The sequence below is a fragment of the Polypterus senegalus genome, chromosome 8 (assembly GCF_016835505.1).
Source record: "Polypterus senegalus isolate Bchr_013 chromosome 8, ASM1683550v1, whole genome shotgun sequence".
NCBI lineage: Eukaryota > Metazoa > Chordata > Cladistia > Polypteriformes > Polypteridae > Polypterus > Polypterus senegalus.
Genome location: NC_053161.1, coordinates 150,970,725 through 150,991,701, shown reverse-complemented (window position 1 = coordinate 150,991,701; position 20,977 = coordinate 150,970,725). Strand labels below are relative to the sequence as shown.

The 20,977-nt window shown below is 39.3% G+C and overlaps 1 protein-coding gene across 1 annotated transcript in view; it reads right to left on the bottom strand.

Annotated features, from left to right (window-relative positions):
- The window catches only part of LOC120534611 (tetraspanin-8-like), a 48,278-nt gene that overhangs the window by 7,297 nt on the left and 20,004 nt on the right, over positions 1–20,977 (bottom strand). Inside the window, exons 2-6 of the mRNA XM_039762200.1 lie at positions 18,347–18,406; positions 14,460–14,579; positions 13,377–13,451; positions 5,589–5,684; positions 4,910–5,029 (exon numbers count right to left, since the gene is read on the bottom strand). Coding sequence (XP_039618134.1) covers positions 4,910–5,029; positions 5,589–5,684; positions 13,377–13,451; positions 14,460–14,579; positions 18,347–18,406 — 471 coding nt within the window. The remainder of the gene's footprint in view (positions 1–4,909; positions 5,030–5,588; positions 5,685–13,376; positions 13,452–14,459; positions 14,580–18,346; positions 18,407–20,977) is intronic.

Below are 20,977 nucleotides of genomic sequence, written 5' to 3'. Positions count from 1 at the left end.
TGCCGCGACTGGAATTGCAGCTAATTTATTTATTGGAGGGAGAACTTCCCATTCTCAGTATGGACTTGGTCCGAATATTGTAGACTAGTCTATCCCTGACCATCTCATCTTTGTTTGCATAAGCACAGTACTTCACCTGTGAATATTTAGCGGCAGCGTGTCTATTGGATTGCTGCTGACGGACGGCCTTATATGGGCAGGTACTCAATTACGTGGGAGGCGTGATAATGAGGGACGCAACTCCGCCTCACACGGTGACCGAGCTGCAGGCTATGGCCATATACATGTACGTAAGTAGGTTCCAGTTATGACCGTTACATGTAGAATTTCCAAATGAAACCTGCCTAACTTTTGTAAGCAAGCTTTAAGGAATGAGCCTGCCAAATTTCAGCCTTCTACCTACACGGGAAGTTGGAGAATTAGCAATGAGTCAGTCAGTGAGGACTTTGCCTTTTATTAGTACAGAAAATACAACTTCAACTATAACCTTGAATTTGGACTTGCTCTAAATTCGATTGAAAGAATGCTACGGGAAACAGCAATGAAAAATATTCCTTTTGTAAGGTTTTGCTGATGGGAGGTGATTTTCACCAGTGCCTCATTATAGTTAAACATGGAGCAAAACAAGCAATCCTACAAGCAAATCTGCATGACAATAAGTTTTTCAAAGACTTCAAAAGGCTCACTACAAAAAATAACATGAGATCAGTTGATCCACAGTTTACTGAATGGCTAATGAAGCTTTGAAACTGAAATCTTACCAATGATTGTGACTTTGATGAATATATTATAGAAATACCAAATGAGTATTTATGTCATGGTTCGTTAGTAACTGAAATCTTTGGAGATAGTGTTATTCCTAACCATCTGTTATTAATACTAGAAAGGCAATTTTATGCCCTAAAAATTCTAAAGTCGATCGATTAAACGAGGATGTTCTTAATAAAATGTCAGGCAACATTGTAATACACTTGAGCAATACAAAATAATTTGTACAAAATTTGTACTCAATACAAAAACTGACAATGATGGAGATAACTTTCCTGTTGAGTTTTTGAATACCCTTTGCTCCACATACTCTAAAATTGAAGATCAGAGCTATTATTACGTTAGTGCGGAATTTAAATAGTAAATGAAGTTTGTGCGATGGAACACTACTTATTGTTAGAGATCTAAAACCCAATGTAATGGAGGTGGAGATTATTACTGGCTCGAGTATAGTCGATGTTGTGCTTATACCAAGGATAGATTTGATTAGCAAGGATACTGATTTTCCATTAAGCTGAGAAGACAAACAATTGCCCATAAAACTTGCTTTTGCTATGACAACAAACAAGAACCTGTTTTTCGGACATGTACTATTGAAAAGTACAGTACAGTTGTCCGACGATCACAAGAGGTAAAGGTAAAAATCCTAGATTCACAATCGCAGGGGAAGTGGATTGAGGTGTAGCGCTTTCTTTACACTTTACCCAAAGGATAGCGCCCTAAGTTCACAAACTCTATTTCCCTAAACTGATTTATGGAAACCCCATTACTTTTAAATATGTGTTTTATGGGATAGATTCCCTTAACTAATACCTACTCCCTAGTAATAAGCTGCCTGCTGTTTCACAATTAGTAACTTGTTAAACAATTCACAATACAAATATGTTCCCAAAATAACAATTTGACTAAGTTGTAAAAATAGCTAAATACCTGCGCTTGGCAGTGGAGAAGTAAAAAGAAAAGGAAACATTTTAAAAATAACGTAACACGATTGTCAATGTAACCTTTTGTAAGTAGTGCCTGGAGGATTCAGTGTGGAGAAACTGTAGAGACAGCGTGTGTATTAACTTGTTTTTCTGTGAGTATTTGGTGGCAGTGTCACAAAGTTGCTTCCGTAACACTGCGTGCGGTAGCTGCGCAGATGATGCGACTCCCCCAGCCGCCTTAACTGTCAATCCCCCACAAACACAGTCTCTCGAAGTTTGTATAAGCACAGCCCTTCACGTGCAATTTTAACTTAATTTTAAGTTACCAAGTGATCAAAACTCTCGTTTATATCCTGCGTCCTCTCATTAAACTTGTATCCTGCATTATCCGTGGGCATGACAAATGCCAGCAGCAGCCTGTCTATGAACTTAAAGTTTAGGTTTACATTTTGCTTTGTTTCTGAAGTAGCAGCACTCATGAATATGGTTGTATATGTCTGTCGCTCGCTTATTGTTTCACTGCCTTCTCAATTATATAATGCATGTTTTCTTCAGCACTTTTTGGACGTCTTCCTGGTTTTCTACGCACTGCGTTGACAGTCAGTTCACGTGATTACGTGGGAGGCGTGATGATGTCACATGAAACTCTGCCCCCCCCGGGCTTTCAAACTCAACTCCATTACAGTAAATGGAGAAAAATACCTTCCAGTTATGACCATTACGCGTAGAATTTCGAAATGAAACCTGCCCAACTTTTGTAAGTAAGCTGTAAGGAATGAGCCTGCCAAATTTCAGCCTTCTACCTACACGGGAAGTTGGAGAATTAGTGATGAGTGAGTCAGTGAGTGAGTGAGTGAGTCAGTGAGGGCTTTGCCTTTTATTAGTATAGATTATCAAGAGTTAGAAGTTTTCCAGATGTTGTTGTCAAGGTTGTACAGATTCCTGAACAAGGCAAACTGTTGCCAAACTCAGACAGAATATTTACAAGAAATGTGGTCTATAATGAAATTGTACAGAAAAATTTTTAATGAGGTAAAAAAATTGAAAATTTTACCTAAATATCTTCTTCAGATATTGTGTCTTACAGATTGTTACACAATAGTTTTACACTAAAGCAATATTAATTATACTTACTGTATTGTCATGTACGTGTCTATTTTATTTTTATTATTTTACTTTAGGCTTGAAAAAAATATTTTTGACAAAAAAAAAAAATTAAGACAAGAAACAGAATGAGGTCAAGGTCAAGTTATTGTAACGTGCTTAATGTCTAGTGTGTGATGTGAGATATCTATCGATATCTATCGAAAGAGACAGATATATAGAGATAGATAGATATATATATAATATATAATATAATATAATATAATATAATAGTGTGTGTGTGTGTGTGTGTATATATGTATATAACTGCATATAGTGAAGGCGAATCAAAATTCCCACAAATAGATTACAGAAATTAGAAAACTCACAAATTGCAGTATATTTACCCTTTACAACAAATACCTATAGGTTCAAGCAGTGCACTTAAACCTTACAAATGTACTTTTAAATGTTTGCTTTTACCAGCACTTAAAACATCCCACTGTTAAAGAACACAATAACCAAACCTATAACATGAGCAAACTTAAATCACTAAAACCTCAACTTTAGGGGCCCACAGACACACACACAAGCCAGCGGCCACCAAAATAAAATATTAACAAACTCCCCTCGTAGGCCTGGTTGACGCTCGTGAATGTGGTGGCCAGAAACGTTAAGGCTCATTCACTGTAACGTGCCAACATAAAAGGTCACAGTTCTCACAAATTAGCGGAGTGAATATTGTCCAAACACAGCTCTTCCAAACTGTGGAAAAATGGAGTTGCACTGCAGGCAGGCAGGCAGGCTCACGGCAAAACGCTGCAAACGAAATGGACCTAGTCCGTCCAAAATGGGGTGAAACTTGCTGTTTTTCCTCCTTGCCCGAGGAGCTGCCAGGCTTTCCTTTGGTCACCTGGAGCACTACTCAAAGTATCCGGTGCCTCTTCGCAGACTAACTCCGCTAGTTCGCTTCCGTCTCGCCACTCACAACCACCTTTACCCACCCCTTCCTGTCCTTGCGTCCAACAGGTTCTCGCATGAACACCACCCAGAGCTCTAAAGCCTCCGGAAACCACGTAAAACTGTTTTTAAAAAAAAAACCAACAACAACCAGTAATTATTAAGGGGGATATTATATTATATGAGCCTAGGGCTACAGAGGGAAGTGATAGAGTATTTACTAGAAACCTCGTTTATCATGAGGTTATTTGTCGCCAAGACACACGAGTGTTTACATTTAACACTGTAGCTCCCAAACCATTTCACCTATTGATCTACTGTATTTAATTTATATTTGGTATACATATTATGTGACCTCTACTGTCCACTTGGAGTGATTGACCTCTGATGTCAAAGGTCAACTGAGTAAAGTCAAATCACGTGTATTCACTGCATGGTTGTGTGTAATGTTTACAATCACTTGCAGCTCCCAAACCATTTGACCTGCACACCTGAAATTGCATACACATATATGGTCAACGAAGGTCAAGGGTCAACAGAGTATAATCAAGTCAAGTGTATTCACTGCATGTTATTGTGCAGTGCGCCGTTACTGGTATCTAAATATTTAGCTTCATTTTGACCCAGTACTTACTACATGAAGTAAAAGTTTATTAAACACGTGTAGTAGTAATGTTGTATCACATGTCACAATCAATACTGTTGGCTATATCTAGTAATGAGTAACAGCACACTGATACCCTGGACCATAATAAGGCCTTCATTTATAAAGTAAACAAAAAAAAGTTATGAATAAGTCTATGATGTGTGCACCTTTATTTATAACAGATTTAATTTGAACAATGAATATACAAGAGATTCTAATCTAGTGGATTCAGAAAGGGACAGCTGGGGCACCCCAATGTGGTTCCGTTTAGGATCACCCTGTAGCCAGGGGTGACACCAATGAATTCTAAAAGTGTGCCAAATATTCAGGAGTATAAATGTTCAAAAATGCATTCAATTCGAGGCACATAAAATCCAATTGCCAAGTACTACTGATAAGTTTGACTCAACGAGACAACACAACATAAGCTCCTTGTGCTATCCCATAGTACTATGGTGTACACATAACAGTACTAGTAAGTATCCAAGATTTTACATAAATTAAGAGGAGAAAATGTGAAACTTACCAGTTTATAAACGGTGGTTGTACCCGACGTAGTACAGTTGTTAGGCAGTTGGCACTTACAAGAATCGGGAACAGCGTTTCCCCAGTCACTAGCACCATTGAAAATTCCACAGCACTTTGCCTTGAGGAAAAAAAGCAAACAAGAAAAAACACATAAAACCATATGGATAACAACTCCTACCTTTATACCCCATATGAGGGTGCACAGTGCCAAAACAAGGGCACCAATATGTGATTGAGTTTTAATGTAGTATGTAAGGATTCTACTGCACAGAAAAATTAAACAGCAATTCCAGACAGCAATAGGAACACTTTTAAAATGGCTGTACACACTCAAAATTATATTTGACCGCTGTATTTATCCAAGGCAAGTTCAACATACATCAGAGCTGTTCACATATTTACTGCTGGAGCGCAAGCAGGATAAGAGACCTCCTCAGGGTCATACAGAGTCACAGCAAGAAACAAACTGGTAACATTAAGAGTTAAACTCCAACACCATAGGCAGCTCCAGGAATAACTAGAGCACACTGCCAGGATTCTGTCTGTCCATAATTTCTCAGAAATGTATCTACACATTATAGTGTGAACTAAACAAAGCCATTAAGTCAATTTATTTAGATATAATTACGGTTTTGGTTACAATACATTTTATAAGTGGAAGACCAAGTCAACCTTACCTCGCTTTGTAAGCTGTTCATAGCATTCTGGATATCCTCGGTCTGGCTGGTTATTGGAACATAGCCCTTCAAAGCTTCCTTCACACCGTCTTCAACCTGAGAAGGAGAAAAAAAAAAAATGCTTCAGATAAAACAAGAGGTAGAAGAATAAAGAGAGGAGAAAATGATTCTCCGACTTTAAATGATTAGCTTTCACCATTTAGTATCACTTGCTTGATTTAGTAACCAATTGTGCCAGTATTGTCAGAGGCAGGTGCTGCACAGTCAGCACCCTTCAGTGGATATCACCTGTCCCCAAACAAACACTTAATGGTATCAGGCTTAATCTTCATTTTGTAAGCCCAGTTCTTAAAAACGAGTTAGGCGTTTTTCCAAGTTGAAGTTATTCCTTGACAAAACATGGTATACAGGTGCATTTCAATAAATTAGATCATCATTGAAAAGTTAATTTCAGCAATTCAATTAAAAAAAAAGTGAAACTCATATTATATAGATTCATTACACACAGAGTGATAGATTTGAAGTGTTTATTTTCATTTTGCCGATTATGGTCTACAAGTAAACTCAAAATTCTGTATCTCAGAAAGTTAGAATATTACATAATATTTTTTAAACACAGAAAATGTTGGCCTACTGAAAAGTATGTCCGTGTACGCACTCAATACTTGGTTGGGGCTTCTTTTGCTTGAATTAATGCACCAATGCAGGGTGGCATGGAGGTGATCAGCCTGTGGCACTGCTTAGCTGTTATGGAAGTCCAGGATGCTTTGATAGCTGCTTTCAGCTCATCTGCATTGTTGACTGTGATGTCTCTCGTCTTCCTCTTGATCATACAATACCTTATTGATTCTCTATGGGGTTTAACTCAGGCGAGTTTGCTGGCCAATCAAGCACAGTGATGCCATGGTCATTAAACCAGGTATTGGTATTTTTGGCAGTGTGGCCAGGTGACAAGTCGTGGCAGAAAAAGAAATCAGCATCTCCATAAAGCTTGTCAGAAGATGGAAGCATGAAGTGCTCCAAAATTTCCTGGTAGATGGCTGTGCTGACTTTATAAAACACAGTGGACCAACACCAGTAGATGACATTTACTTTCATCTGAAAAAGAGAACTTTGGACTACTGAGCAACAGTCCAGTCTGTTTTCTTCTTAGCCCAGGTAAGACTCTTTCAACGTCGTCTCTGGTTCAAGAGTGGCTTGACACAGGGAATGCTGTGACAGTTTTAGCCTATGTCCCGGATACACATGTCTGTGTGGTGGTGGATCTTGAAGCACTGACTCCAGCTACAGTCCACTCCTTATGAATCTTGCCCAAATTCTTCAGTGGACTGTGCTTCACAATCCTCTCAAGGCTGAGGTTATCCCAGTTTCTTGTGCACCTTTATCTGCTGTCACATTTTTTCTTTCCCTTAATATGCTTGGATACAGCACTCTGTGAACATCCAGCTTCTTTAGCAATGACCTTCTGTAGCTTCCCTTCCTTGTGGAGGGTGTCAATGACCGTCTTCTGGACAACTGTCAAGTCAGCAGTCTTCCCCATGATTGTGTGGCCTACTGAACCAGACAGAGACCATTTAAAGGCTCAGGACATCTTTGCAGGTGTTTTGGGTTAATAGCCAAGTGGAGTGAGTGGGACACCAGGGGCCTCATGTATAGCACAGAAAAATCCAGATGCACAAATCTGTGCATATGCAAACTTCCACGTTCTTCCGCTACATAAATCCCGGTCAGCGTGAAAAGTAACGCACGTGCACACGCCTGCTGTCTCACCCCGTCTCGTCCCAGAATTATGCCTCTTTGAATATGCAAATCAATATAAACAGCTCTTAAGCGCAGCTTTCCGTGAAAAGCACCGTGGAAAGTAAGAATTTCAGCGAATACCAAGTGGAGGCAAAGAAAAACCACTATTTGTTGGTTTAAACAGTAGTATAATCAATAAAAGGAAGCTGACCGAGTGACAGAGAAACTCAAAAGCTCAAGTTCAAAGTCGCACAGTGCCTGAAATAAAAAACGTCACATATCAAAGTCGCCGTGAAAAGGCAAGTCGTAGCCCAATGTCTGAATGTCATATGAAAGCTTATTAGGGTACAGAGAAAAAAAAAATAGGCACACAGTGGGGGGAAAAAAAGCACGAAATGTCAACTTTAATCTTGAAATTTCTACTTTAATCACGTAGTTTATTTTGTCATTAAAGTTGATCATCATATCTTAAAATCGTTTAATTTACTAGTTTCTCAAATCCCATCGTAACTAAAGTAGCACGTTAAAAGCTTTGTTTTGTATTTGATCTCCTATGTGCTCTGTGTGAGAGAATCACTGCGTGCTTCCGGGCTTTCTCTTCCTCCGACAGAACACAGAATCCATTACATGTGTAATATTACAGCTCTCTGAATAATTAACATGCTCAGATGTATACATGACATTTTCAGGACGATAGGAGTTCAATCTTGTTATTAAACATGGGAACACGGTGGCGCAGTGATTGTTCATGTCTCACTCAAGATGCTTGCTGCACCATGCGCGACCTTCAATGAAATACTTTATTACAGAAGTACTGTCTCTTTAAAAATGTACTAACCCCTAATTCCTGTCCTTACTTTTCTTTCTCCAAGTTACCAATCGCCATACAATCAGTTCTGTAAGCTTAAAATGCCGATTCTTCATAACTTTTAAGGGACATTGAAATATCTTCATAGTATGTGTTTAATTATTCTATCCATTTATCCTTCCAGTGTGGTGTCAGCACAAGAAAGAATACAGCGCGAGGCAGGAACAAACCATGAACGGAGCACAAGCTCCTAGCTAGCACTGCGGCACCGTGTCCTGGCATGTTTAATTATTAATAATATAGATTACTGCGGTGGGCTGGCGCAATGCCTGGGGTTGGTTTCCTACCTTGCACCCTGTGTTGGCTCTAATATAGATTTAAATGAAGTTAGTTTTATCTGTATAACATTTTGCTGCATTTCATCTTAAAAATAATATTATCATATGTAAATACACGCCTTATAAATTGGCTCAGGTTGTGCATTATTATAACTGTAGTGCAAGTTTACAGGGAAATAATTCTACAAGGAGCACTTGCTTGAGTGCGTTTATAGTTCTTGGGATGAAACTCTACGCGAGGTCCTACAGGAAAGGCTCTGAAGTGTTTGCCGTGTGAGAGCAGTTCAACAGACAGCATTGCTGAGAAGAAGCAGCTATTGTATTTAAAATTTGACCTTTCCGTGGACCATTATATTGTTACTGGTTAATTACAATCAGATGCATTAAACTAATAAACAATATGCAGTTAATTTCAGTGTATGTATAAAGCCACGTCAGGATGTGGATCTGAAAAAGGATAACCACAAAGGAACAGTAGCATTGCTTTGACGCTGGGTAACAGTCTGCAAAACCGAGCGGAGAACTTGCGTACGCCAGGGTATGAGGTACCGTGGAAATGTGCATGGCTTTACACCAAGTTTAGGTTCTATACATCATGATTTGAACGCGTAAACGTTCTTACGCAACATTTTTGTGCGTACGCATTGTTCACAAGTCCCCAGGAGTCTACAATATTGAATTTTTTCACAATATTCTAATTTTCCGAGATACTGAATTTTGAGTTTTTATTACCTGTAGGCCATAATCAGCAAAATGAAAATGCTTGAAATATATCACTCTGTGTAGTGAATCTATAGGAGTTTCACTTTTTGAATTGAATTAATGAAATAAACTTTACGATATTGTAATTTATTGAGATGCACCTGTATACACACACAACAAAAATTGTTTCAAAGTCCAGCAATTTTACAACGAAGACATGGGGGTGTGAAGCACCACTAGAAAATAAAAGCCTAACTTGCTGAATACGTCCTCAGTTTTGATAATGGAACACATGCCATACTTCCAGTGCAGGACTGTGACAAGAGGTCTGAAAGTTTTTCTCATATTCCCAGTACTATTGTTTGAGGTAAGGATACGTTGTCTATACTCTTCTACGAGTTCACACATAAATACAGAAATAAACCAAAACCTATCGCATGACATGAAGAGTTTACTCCAATTTTGAAATGGGTCTAGCTGCAGACCTTGATGATTTAGAAGCTCCGTTGGAGAGCCAATTGGATTGCAGGTTTTTGTGATCAAGTTTACTTGACTCGAGTCAGGCAGCTCTGTTGGTCTGCTCGTTTCAGGAGGTTGATGCCTTTTATGTCAGTGACAAACAAGGAATACTACTTCTTCTGAGAATATCCCCAAAATGCTTTAGTGACAGGCTCATAGATCTTACTCACATTTAAGTACTTATTTTTGCCTCCAATATTTAATTGAAAAGCACACGTGTATGAACACACAAATGCATCTGAAGAAAGATTGACTGAAAGACTCTAAGCAGACATTTTTTTGCTAGAAAAACAGGAACAAGGTGTGTGTGTGAAACTTCAAGAGTGTGGTTACAGGCTACATGCTGCAGTTTACAAGGTGTGAACAAAAGAGAGAGAAACATAGGAGCAAAGACACAGATATGCAGACCCAACCTTTAAGCTATACTACTAAATAACGTGCACACAGCATTCTTCCATGCATGTCACAGAAACCCTCCACGGACACTGAAGCAACCTGGACAAAACATCACCACTTCCTTCGTTTGACAAAATAAATTGAACAAGGAAGTACATTGCCACTTTGTACTTTGGCTCCAAGACTATACTGGTTGCATCATCATAATAGGGTAGAGCCAGGGAATGTACATGCATTTGTATTTCTGGTTATTGGTATTACTGTAATTTAAATAACTTGTGAAGGACAGGTCTTTAGCTATTGAAAGTTTCTCATTGTAATCTTTTTAGTTAGCCAATAAAAGGCGTCATTTTGCTTGACTTTTCATCTTAAACAGAAAAATGAAGTTCACAACAAGCACTTTTCCTCAATTTAGAGCAGCTGGCATCACACAATGTGCAACACAGACGAACTGAAAAGGGCAGCCAGACCTTGAGAAACTTCACTCGATAAAGAATGATCTGTCTAACAAACCATGAAAAAAACTCTTATAGAAGTTTTTGAAAAGCACGTCCTGCAAGGATTAACATTTCCTTATAAATGTTTAGATAAAAAAAGGAAGGAAAGGGAAATATACTTAATGCATGCGAGTCTGCATTACTGGAGAAAGGAATCTTAAACTCTGAAACACTTTAGACGGAACTTTTCCCCCCAAAGGGAAATTTGGCTTTTTGCCGAAGCTGTTGAAATATATAAATAGATGAATGCATAAACACACAAAAAGATCTGAACGCACACACCAGAATGACTACAAAGGGGGATAAAGATAAAAAGCACACCTGACTTGGCACTCCCAGTGAGGCGTTATGCAGACATATTGCTGTTGGTATAAAAGGAACCCCCATCACGTTTCACAATGATGCTCACACTGTGAAACTTTAAAGGGAACAAATCATGCAATACATACCAGCAGAAATATGATTATGTCTTGTTGTGTAATATGTTGTGTTTTGCGTTTCCACTTTTAGAATCTCTTATAAAATCAATCATATTTCTATATTTTTGTAGTGCTGATTTGTTGCTGTTTTGCATGGATAAGATGGCATCCAATTTTGTTGTACTTGTGCAATGACAATAAAGCTATTCAAATCAAACCTTGGCACACTTCTGAATAAATTTGTTTGCCAAAAGCCTTCAGTGTTAGTGTCACAAAGGATGTGCAGCATCCTCTCATAATGGCACTCAGTTTTGTTTCAATTCTCTCCTTTGCTATGACCTTCAGGGGGTTCAGAGTGCATCTCATAACCGACCTTGCCCTTTTATTTAGCTTATTGATTTAGTAGGCATCTCTTGAAGGGATGTTACCAGCACAGCACAGTACAGAACAATGGCCATCACACAGTTATAGATTTGAAGGATGTCTCTTTCTAAGAAGAAGAAAAAAAAAACCTGCTCTGCCCTCTTATATAGTTCCTCTTATGTTCTGAAAGCAGTCCAACCCGTCATTGGACCTGGACCCCCAAGTACCTGTAGGAGCAGACCGCCTCTATATCCACTACTTGAATAGTGACTGGACAGAGGTTCTCTAGTGTGGTGAAAGTTGTAAAAAAAACCTAAGAACTGGTTATTAATGTTAAGATGCAGACAATTCTCTTTGCACTAAAACAAACCTTTCCACCCAACTCCTATACTCTAAGCCCCCCATAAGTGCAGAATAATCTCAATTTTTGCAAGTGACATGAGCGGTTATATTTATAGTCTGAGATGTACAAAGTGAAGAGAAAAAGGAGACAGGACAGTTCCTTATGGTGCTCCAGTGTTGCTCATATCAATATCAGAGATTGAGTTGAGTCTCACAAACAGTGGTATCCCTCACAGATAGTCCATTATCTAGGACACAATAGGCTCATCCACATATCTGCATAGTTTACCCCTTAACAGGAATGGCGGAGTGATACTGAAGGCCCTGTTGAAATGAGAAAAACTCAGTCCTTAAAGGAGTGCCAGTTTTGTCCAGGTAAGAATAAATCTTGTGCAGAAGAGATAATTGCATCTTCTGCTCCAATCTTTGCCCTTAAGTAAACTGCAGTGGGTTCAAGCGGTCTACCACAAAAACACCTAGATAGTCCAGGACAAATCTCTGAAAAGTCTTCACAATGCAAGTTACAAGTGCCACTGGTCTATAGTCACTAGGTGACAAGGCACCTGCCTTCTTTGGAACAAGAACAATGAAAAATGTTTTCCACAGAAAACTGGCGCTTGCTGAAGCCTTAGAGACAGACTGAAGAAGTGACAGAGGACACCACAAGGCTAGCGAGCATAAGCCTCAAGAACGGACTCCATTTGGTTCAGAACCATTTCCTGTGTGTAGCTTCATCAGTTGTCTTCTTACCTGGTCTTCAGTTATAGACCGTCTACACAGATGGTTAGAGGTGGACTGGTCACTGGCCATTCCACTAGACATGGCAGTTAGTTGTTGATGTAGTGGGGATGGCGAGGTGGTGGGCTAAGCTTGAAGGTGGCAGTAATTGGAGGGGCGGAGGGGAAATCTATTAAAATGGTTCAGGGCATAAGCATAGCAAGGGATCACATTTGAGGTGATAAATGCTTAATTGAGATTATATATATATATATATATATATATATATATATATATATATATATATATATATATATATATATATATATATATATATATATATATATATATATATATATATATATATATATATATACGTTAAATAGCAGAACAAAATATTTCCTTTAGCCCCCCCTAAAACATGGCATCATGTGAGAAGTTGTGCACTTTACTTTTTAGTAACTTTTAGCCATCTATTGGATGATTTATTTCTTGCCAACGGTCTCTCTTATCTACAGAAATGTCTGTGTAAGGGTAGCAATCTTTGTTTAGCCAGAATGGCTCAAACAGAATGTAGATTTCACTTGCAGCTCTCTTTTAGATCTATTGAATATATAAATATATATAGAACCTTCTGCAGAGTGACCCCAGAATACTGTATATAATATTTTAAGTCTAAAACAGACATCTCTTCATCTTGATTGAACTTACATTTATTTAAATAAATTTTTGTTCCAGCACCAATACTTCAGCTCTGTACTGAGATCACAGGACCAAAGTCACACAAAGAGTGCTCAGTGGTAGGCTGTTCTAAAGGTTCTTGACAAAACTCTAAAGCAATTCAATCCAGAGCAAGCTTGTGTTTCAAAGTGTCAGGAGGTCCGAAAATACACCAGAATATGAGCATCACCACGTTACAACTGCAGTGAAGGGAAATGAAGACTTACCTTGGATTTGTACACAATGCCAACAATCCCTGCAGCAACCAGCAGCAAGAAGATCAGCAGCAATCCAATGAAAAACTAAAGGGAAACAAATAAAAATTATGTCCATATACACATACACACATGAAGTAAATATGTATGAAGTGAAGGGAAAACAAAAAACATCTGGCACTTTGTCCAAAATAAACAAGAAATTTGACAAATAAGAGGCCAGTTAGTCCAACAGGCTCATTTGTTTAGCTAATAGCAATGCTGTCCCAATTAGCACAGCATTCAAAATTTGGCAAGGCTTCCTTATACATCACCTGGACACGCGTCTATTACGGCATTAGGAGGAGCCAAAATGAGAATTACATCTCAAGCAAAATACTCATTAAAGCACTCTTCTGAAGTAAAACATCTTCATGAGATAATTGGCCACAAACAGTAGAGCTCAGGGGGCAGTCTTGCAAGACCTTCAAGCTCACACTGCAGATGGGTTCACTTCATTGGTGCTCCTCCATACAAGCCACATTTCATTTTCCCACCCACTGAATTTGCAAGAATGTCTGAGAATTGGCCAAGCATGTTGGATTAACCCACATACACTTAAGTCCATATGTATTTGGACAGTGAAAATTTTCATAATTGTCTCTGTACACCACGACAATGGATTTGAAATAAAGCACTTATGTGATTGAAGTAGAGACTTTCAGCTTTAACTTAAGGGGTTTACTAAAAATATGAGTGGTTTAGCAATGACAGTTATTTGTTTTGCATAACCCCCCCACCCCCACTTCCAGGGGCTCAAAAGTTTATTGGACATTTGACTGACAATCTGTTCCATAGCCAGGTGGGAACTGGTAACGCATTATTTCATTAACTATTAAACAGGTAGAAGGTCTGGAGTGGGTTTCAAATGTGGAATTGCATTTGGAAGCTGTCACTGCGAGCTCTCAATAGAAGCTCCAAAGACGATCTAACTGTATAAAACAAAGAATTTCAAAGACTCCAATGTCTTTCCCTCACTGATGCAGTTTCGCAGAAGGTGCAACTTAAGAGAGCCAAAGTGTGAATCAGTTAGAGTTGAGCAGCATTAATACATACCAACAGCAGCATGCAGCGACTTTCTCGGATTGCTCCACAGCAGCCAAGGAATCCAAGAACCATGATGATGGAACCAATGGCGATGAGCAGATTGACAGCAGGAATATCAGAAGAAACTATCTACAATCGAAATAGTGGAAACAGGTTAAGACACTAACCAGCCCCTCACCTCTCTTGCCACTTACACAAAACCTTGAAGAAACGCACACAAATTTGCTGCTCTCTAGCTCATTGCAGAACGCAGACATTTCAGTTTTTATAAATGGGTTTTATAATTTGCACTTTTTGGGCAGCCCTGTGAAAAGTGATTTTTAAAATCAATCAAATCCACAAGTTGAGAATCACAAAGATTGTGGGCTCAATACTTTTGCCATGGTGCTATAGATATAATATAATGGCGGGGGTGGCCAACTCATATCCTGGAGAGTTGCAGTCACTGCAGGTTTTTGTTCCAAACTACTTGTTCAATTAGAAGCCAGTCCACACCAATAACAGTTCATAGCTTGGAAGTGTTTTAACTCCATCATGTCATGTTCATTCTTAAATTATATATATTTTTTTTTTTAATGATACAGGCAACATCCAAGTGATCTGCAGCCTAAAGAGGAGCAATTTTTAGTTCTTCACTTTATATTCAGTTTCCTTCCAAGTACTTTATTAAACCAAATTAGTGAATGATGAATATACAAAGGTGGAAATAGAAACAAGCTACATAGAACTGCCGGTTCCTTTGTCATTTGCATCTTATTCCTAATAATGAGCAGTGAAAACAATACAGTAGTTTAAGACTGAAATAAGCAATTAAGAGTTCAAAATCTTAACAAGCGAGTCAACTGAAATGAAGCCGAAAAATGTCACTTGAGCAATAAGTTCATCAGCAATGAATGATTTCTCATTAAGCAAATGGGGTGGAACAAAAACCAGAAGCCACTGTGGCCTTCCAGGACAAACGTTGTGCAGTCTTGATTAAAAAAGGTCCAAGGCCTTAAACAGCAAATAAATAAAATTAGTCAGTGGTAAACACTAGTCAGTAATTAAGAAAATGGTTAGAGTGAAAACCTGTAGCCACTATGGGTTTTCAGGATCGGAGTTGGCCACCCCTAGAGAGTGAGTGTGTGTGTGTGTGTGTGCGCCTGTTACCTTCTACTCATTCTGGATTATAGAACATAAGTTACACACAACTTTCTGCATACATATTATATATATACTAGCAAGATACCCGTGCTTTGCAGCGGAGAAGTAGTGTGTTAAAGAAGTTATGAAAAAGAAAACATTTTAAAAATAATGTAACATGATTGTCAATGTAATTGTTTTGGGTTATGAGTGTTGCTGTCAAGGATTTGATTATCATTATTTCTTTCAATCAGGTTAGTATTTGGAGGAAGTGTTGTGCTCAAGTTACATTCCGTGTTTGTCTAGTCTATCCCTGACCATCTCATCCTCGTTGTCAACCGTTGTAAAGATAACAGGCTTCATTCATCGAAGTGATCACCACCCAAATCGGTACTCATGAATCCAAGATGTTTAACAGGCATTCTCGGTATTAAGTTGTGGATTTGCCTGCGAATATTTAGCGGAAGCGTGTCTATGAACGTAATTTAAAACTTAAGCTTTACACCTTGCTTTCCTATTGATAGGTTTACAAAGGCTTGTTCAGTGTCAGAGGGTTGCTCTGTCCTACTGCATCAATAAACAGCTCGTCTTCCTCTTTATCTGAGGCATCACACACTGCATGAACGGGTTTACCTTTCCCAGTCCTGCAAACTTTAACGAATTGCTTCAATTTACCACATTTTTTACACTGTCTTCCTTTAGCTGGACATTGACTTTTTCCACCATGTGGTTTGTTTAAGCAGTAGGTGAACTTATGAACATGCGTTTATACATTTGTCGCTTCATATTCTATTGCTGCATCTTTTTTTGCATATGCACAGTCCTTCACCAGCAATTTTAACTTCGTTACAGCAATTTTGACTGTGTTACAAAGTGATCAAAAGTCTTGTTTATACCTTGCGTCTTCTCACTAAACTTGTATCTCGCGAATATCGTATTCGTCGTAGGCATGATAAACACCAGCGGTAGCATGTCGATGAACTTAATTTAAACTTAAGTTTTACACCGTGCTTTGTTTCCACAGTAACTGCACTTATGAATATGCTTGTATGCGTCACTCACTTCATATTCTTTTGCTGCCTTCTCAATTGTGTAATGCGTTTTTTGTTCAGAGCTCTTTGGAGCTCTTGCCTGTTCTCTGCGCACTGCGTTCACAGTTGGTTCACGTGAGCTGCTCGGAGTACATGCATCGAAGGTTCTCAGTTGTGCTTGTGCTATCTCGTGCAATCTGGCGATGTCCACGGCTTTATTTAATGTTAGCTAAGACCCAGCACTTAAAAGTATCTCTCGCACTTTCACGGAGTTTGTGCCTAACACTAGTCTATCCCTGACCATCTCATCTTCGTTTGCATAAGCACAGTCCTTCAACCGCGAATATTTAGCAGCAGCGTGTCTATTGGATTGCTGCTGACGGATGGCCCTATATGGGCAGGCAGTCAATTACGTGGGAGGCGTGGTGATGGGTGACGCAACTCTGCCTCACACGGCGACCGAGCTGCAGGCTATGGCCGTATATATGTACGTAAGTAGGTTCCAGTTATGACTGTTACATGTAGGATTTCGAAATGACACCTGCCTAACCTTTGTAAGTAAGCTGTCAGGAATGAGCCTGCCCCATCTATCCATACATTTTTTTTCCTCATTAAATATTAGTATTGAACACTTAGAGAAAAAGCCAGCAAGTCAGTCATGATGGTGATAGACTACTGATCAGTTATTTTACCTAGTTTGTAATCTAAAGTGTGATGTGGTCATCCTGTCTCAGAGGAACACAAATCTTCCTCAAAGGCACCATTTATATTGCATTTCGGGGCTCAACAATTTAAGTTTTCCCGTCTCTGGAGGCAGCCATCTTCACATCTAACTTAAAAATATCAGGAGCAACTGCTGCAGTGAATGGCATTGGTGTAACTTGATACCAGTAGCAGATTGCTTCCTTCTTTTGTGCAAACACTTGAAGTCATTTTTAGAGACATGGCTTTCAAACAATTACCACAAACATCAGATGCTACAAGATAGGTAGCATAGCAGCAAAAAAAGAATATTGTCACAGGCATAATGGGCTTTGCTACAGTAAGTTTCAGTAAATTAAACTCATTTTGTGCAGTCCTCAACTCAATTTATTTCTATAGGCTTCATTTCAATCCCAAGATATTAAGGTTGAAAAACATAAACAAAGAACTGCATTGTCTGAAATCTTATTTGAAATCTTTCAACATTTAAATGAAAGCACACATTTTAAGTCTAAATCTTTCTGACTGAAATAGACATTTGTCATTCTTCACCCTCTCAGAGGTCCATAGAAGGCTAAATCCCCAAGTAACAAAAATAATTACTGACAGGCCATAAGGGCCCATGATGTTTCCGATGCCTACGTATGGTTCTGGTTTGCCATCAAAACAGGGCCCCACCAACTACTTTGCTTGGGGGCCTATGATACTGTTAAGATAGCCCCGATTACGGACCTTAACATAGTCTAAAATGATGCCCCACATGCTCACTTCACTTTTAACTCTGTGGCTCTTAGAGTTAGGACAAGTGTATTTAAAGAAAAAAAAAAAAAAATCAAATAATTGTCATATGTGTGATCAGCAACCTTGAAATTGCACGAAAATTACACTCCAGATGCTTAAATTAACAACCAACAAACACTAACAAATTCAGTGGGGTTAGCATGCACATCTAAAATTGTTTATTGTACCTGAAGAGATACAAACAAGGGGTCTGAAGTTAGAGGATGGTAAAAGACATTAAAACACAAACTCCAGACTTACCTGATTGTTTTTGTTCACACGGAGCCATATGGACACCCCAAGGATAATGCACCCAGCAACCTTAAAAACAAGAGAAAAAACAAACATGAGTCCAGTGATTGACATCATTAAAAACAAAAAGGGGAAAATGTAATAATGTATATATTTTAAAAACAGTACACTTGAACGTTTCAAATGGTAGACCCTTGTGCAACCTCTAGGCTCCCATTAACATTTATTTGCTTAAGCTGATGCTTTTATCCAAAAGTGACTTACAAAAGAAGTCAACATAACTGAATAAATAGTCTGGGTATTGTTTGAGAGCAAGTGTTTCAGGACAAGGGTACACAGATAAACCACCACAAGTGAAGAGTGCAGAACAAATTGCAAGTGAGTTACAATTCCTAGGTTAAGAACGAACAGGTACCAGTTAAACAGAATGGGGGCCAGCATTGAAGAAGAGCAAACAATATGAAAACATCCATTTAAAAAACAAAAAAAAATCTCACGTCACTCATGTTGTAGAATCCATTTCAGTTACCAAGTCAGATTCTCAAAAGGCCCAATTTTTTTTTTTTTTTTTGGTTAGAATATAGTTAAACACGCCCAAATTCCATAATGCAGTGAACTACTCAGTTTTAAGAACAGTAATATACTGCTCAAAAGAATTAAAAGGAACACTTTTTAATCAGAGTATAGCATACAGTCAATGAAAATTATGGGATATTAATCTGGTCAGTTAAGTAGCAGAGGGGGTTGTTAATCAGTTTCAGCTGCTGTGGTGTTAATGAAATTAACAACAGATGCACTAGAGGGGCAACAATGAGATGACCCCCAAAACAGGAATGGTTTAACAGGTGGAGGCCACTGACATTTTTCCCTCCTCATCTTTTCTGACTGTTTCTTCACTAGTTTTGCATTTGGCTACAGTCAGTGTCACTACTGGTAGCATGAGGCGATACCTGGACCCTACAGAGGTTGCACAGGTAGTCCAACTTCTCCAGGATGGCACATCAATACGTGTCATTGCCAGAAGGTTTGCTGTGTCTCCCTGCACAGTCTCAAGGGCATGGAGGAGATTCTAGGAGACAAGCAGTTACTCTAGGAGAGCTGGAGAGGGCCATAGAAGGTCCATAACCCATCAGCAGGACCAGTATCTGCTCCTTTGGGCAAGGAGGAAAGGTTTTGAGCACTGCCAGAGCCCTACAAAATGACCTCCAGCAGGCCACTGGTGTGAATGTCTCTGACCAAACAACCAGAAAGACTTCATGAGGGTGACCCAAGGGCCCCATGTCCTCTAATGGGCCCTGAGCTCACTGTCCAGCAGCATGCAGCTCGATTGGCATTCGCCATAGAATACCAGAATTGGCAGATGCACCACTGGTGCCCTGTGCTTTTTACAGATGAGAGCAAGTTCACCCTGAGCACGTGACAGAAGTGAAAGGGTCTGGAGAAGCCATGGAGAACATTATGCTGCCTGTAACATCATTCAGCATGAGCAGTTTGGTGGTGGGTTAATGATTGTCTGGGGAGGCATATCCATGGAGGGTCACACAGACCGCTACAGGCTTGACAAAGGCACCTTGGCTGCCATTAGGTATCAGGATGAAATCCTTGGACCCATTGTCAGACCCTATGCTGGTACAGTGGCTCCTGGTGCACGACAATTCCTGGCCTCATCTGGTGAGAGTATGCAGGCAGTTCCTGGAGGATGAAGGAATTGATACCATTGACTGATCACCACACTTTCCTGACCTAAATCCAATAGAACACCTCTGGGACATTATGTTTTGGTCCATCCAATGCCACCAGGTTGCACCTCAGACTGTCCAGGAGCTCAGTGATGCCCTGGTCCAGATCTGGGAGGAGATCCCCCACACCACCATCTGTCATCTCATTAGAAGCATGCACCGATGTTGTCAGGCATGTATACAAGAACACAGGGGCCATACAAAGTGCTGCGTACAATTTTGAGTTGCTGCAATTAAATTTTGGCAAAATGGACTAGCGTGCCACATAATTTTTTCACTCTGATTTTTGGGGCGTCTTTGAATTCAGGGCTCTGTAGGTTGATTATTTTCATTTCCATCAAACAATGTGGCATCCTTTCGTTCCTAACACATTACCCAGTCTATAGCAGTATAGATATCCAAGAGGATTTCTTTTTCTTATTGAGATCTGATGTGTTTTCAAAGTGTTCCTTTAATTTTTTTGAGCAGTTTACTTAAACTGAAGTCCTTTGAGGTCAGCAGTCCAGTGAATGTGGGGCCAAGAGAACACAAGCACTTTTCTGCTGTTAGGAACAGAGACACAAGAGGCAGGAAGCTAACTCAAGTGGGTATATGAGCTGGGCACAATACAACTTGTGTGGGCTAAAACCCTAGTGGACTTTACATTGGCCAGCTTTAGGAAGAGTCATGGTTGTTCCAAACTTTTCATTTAAGAATGTACCCTAGGATACCTTTATGCTGCAGACTTTTGTCTCCTTCCCCAGATCTGTGCCTCATCACAACCCTGCATCCTGCAGGCAATTCCTTTGATGACATGGCTTGTTTTTTTTGCTCCAATACACATTTTCATTTGTGGAACCTTCTATACTGTAGACAGGCGTGTGTCTTTCATTATCATGTCCTAGGAAATTAAATGGACCAC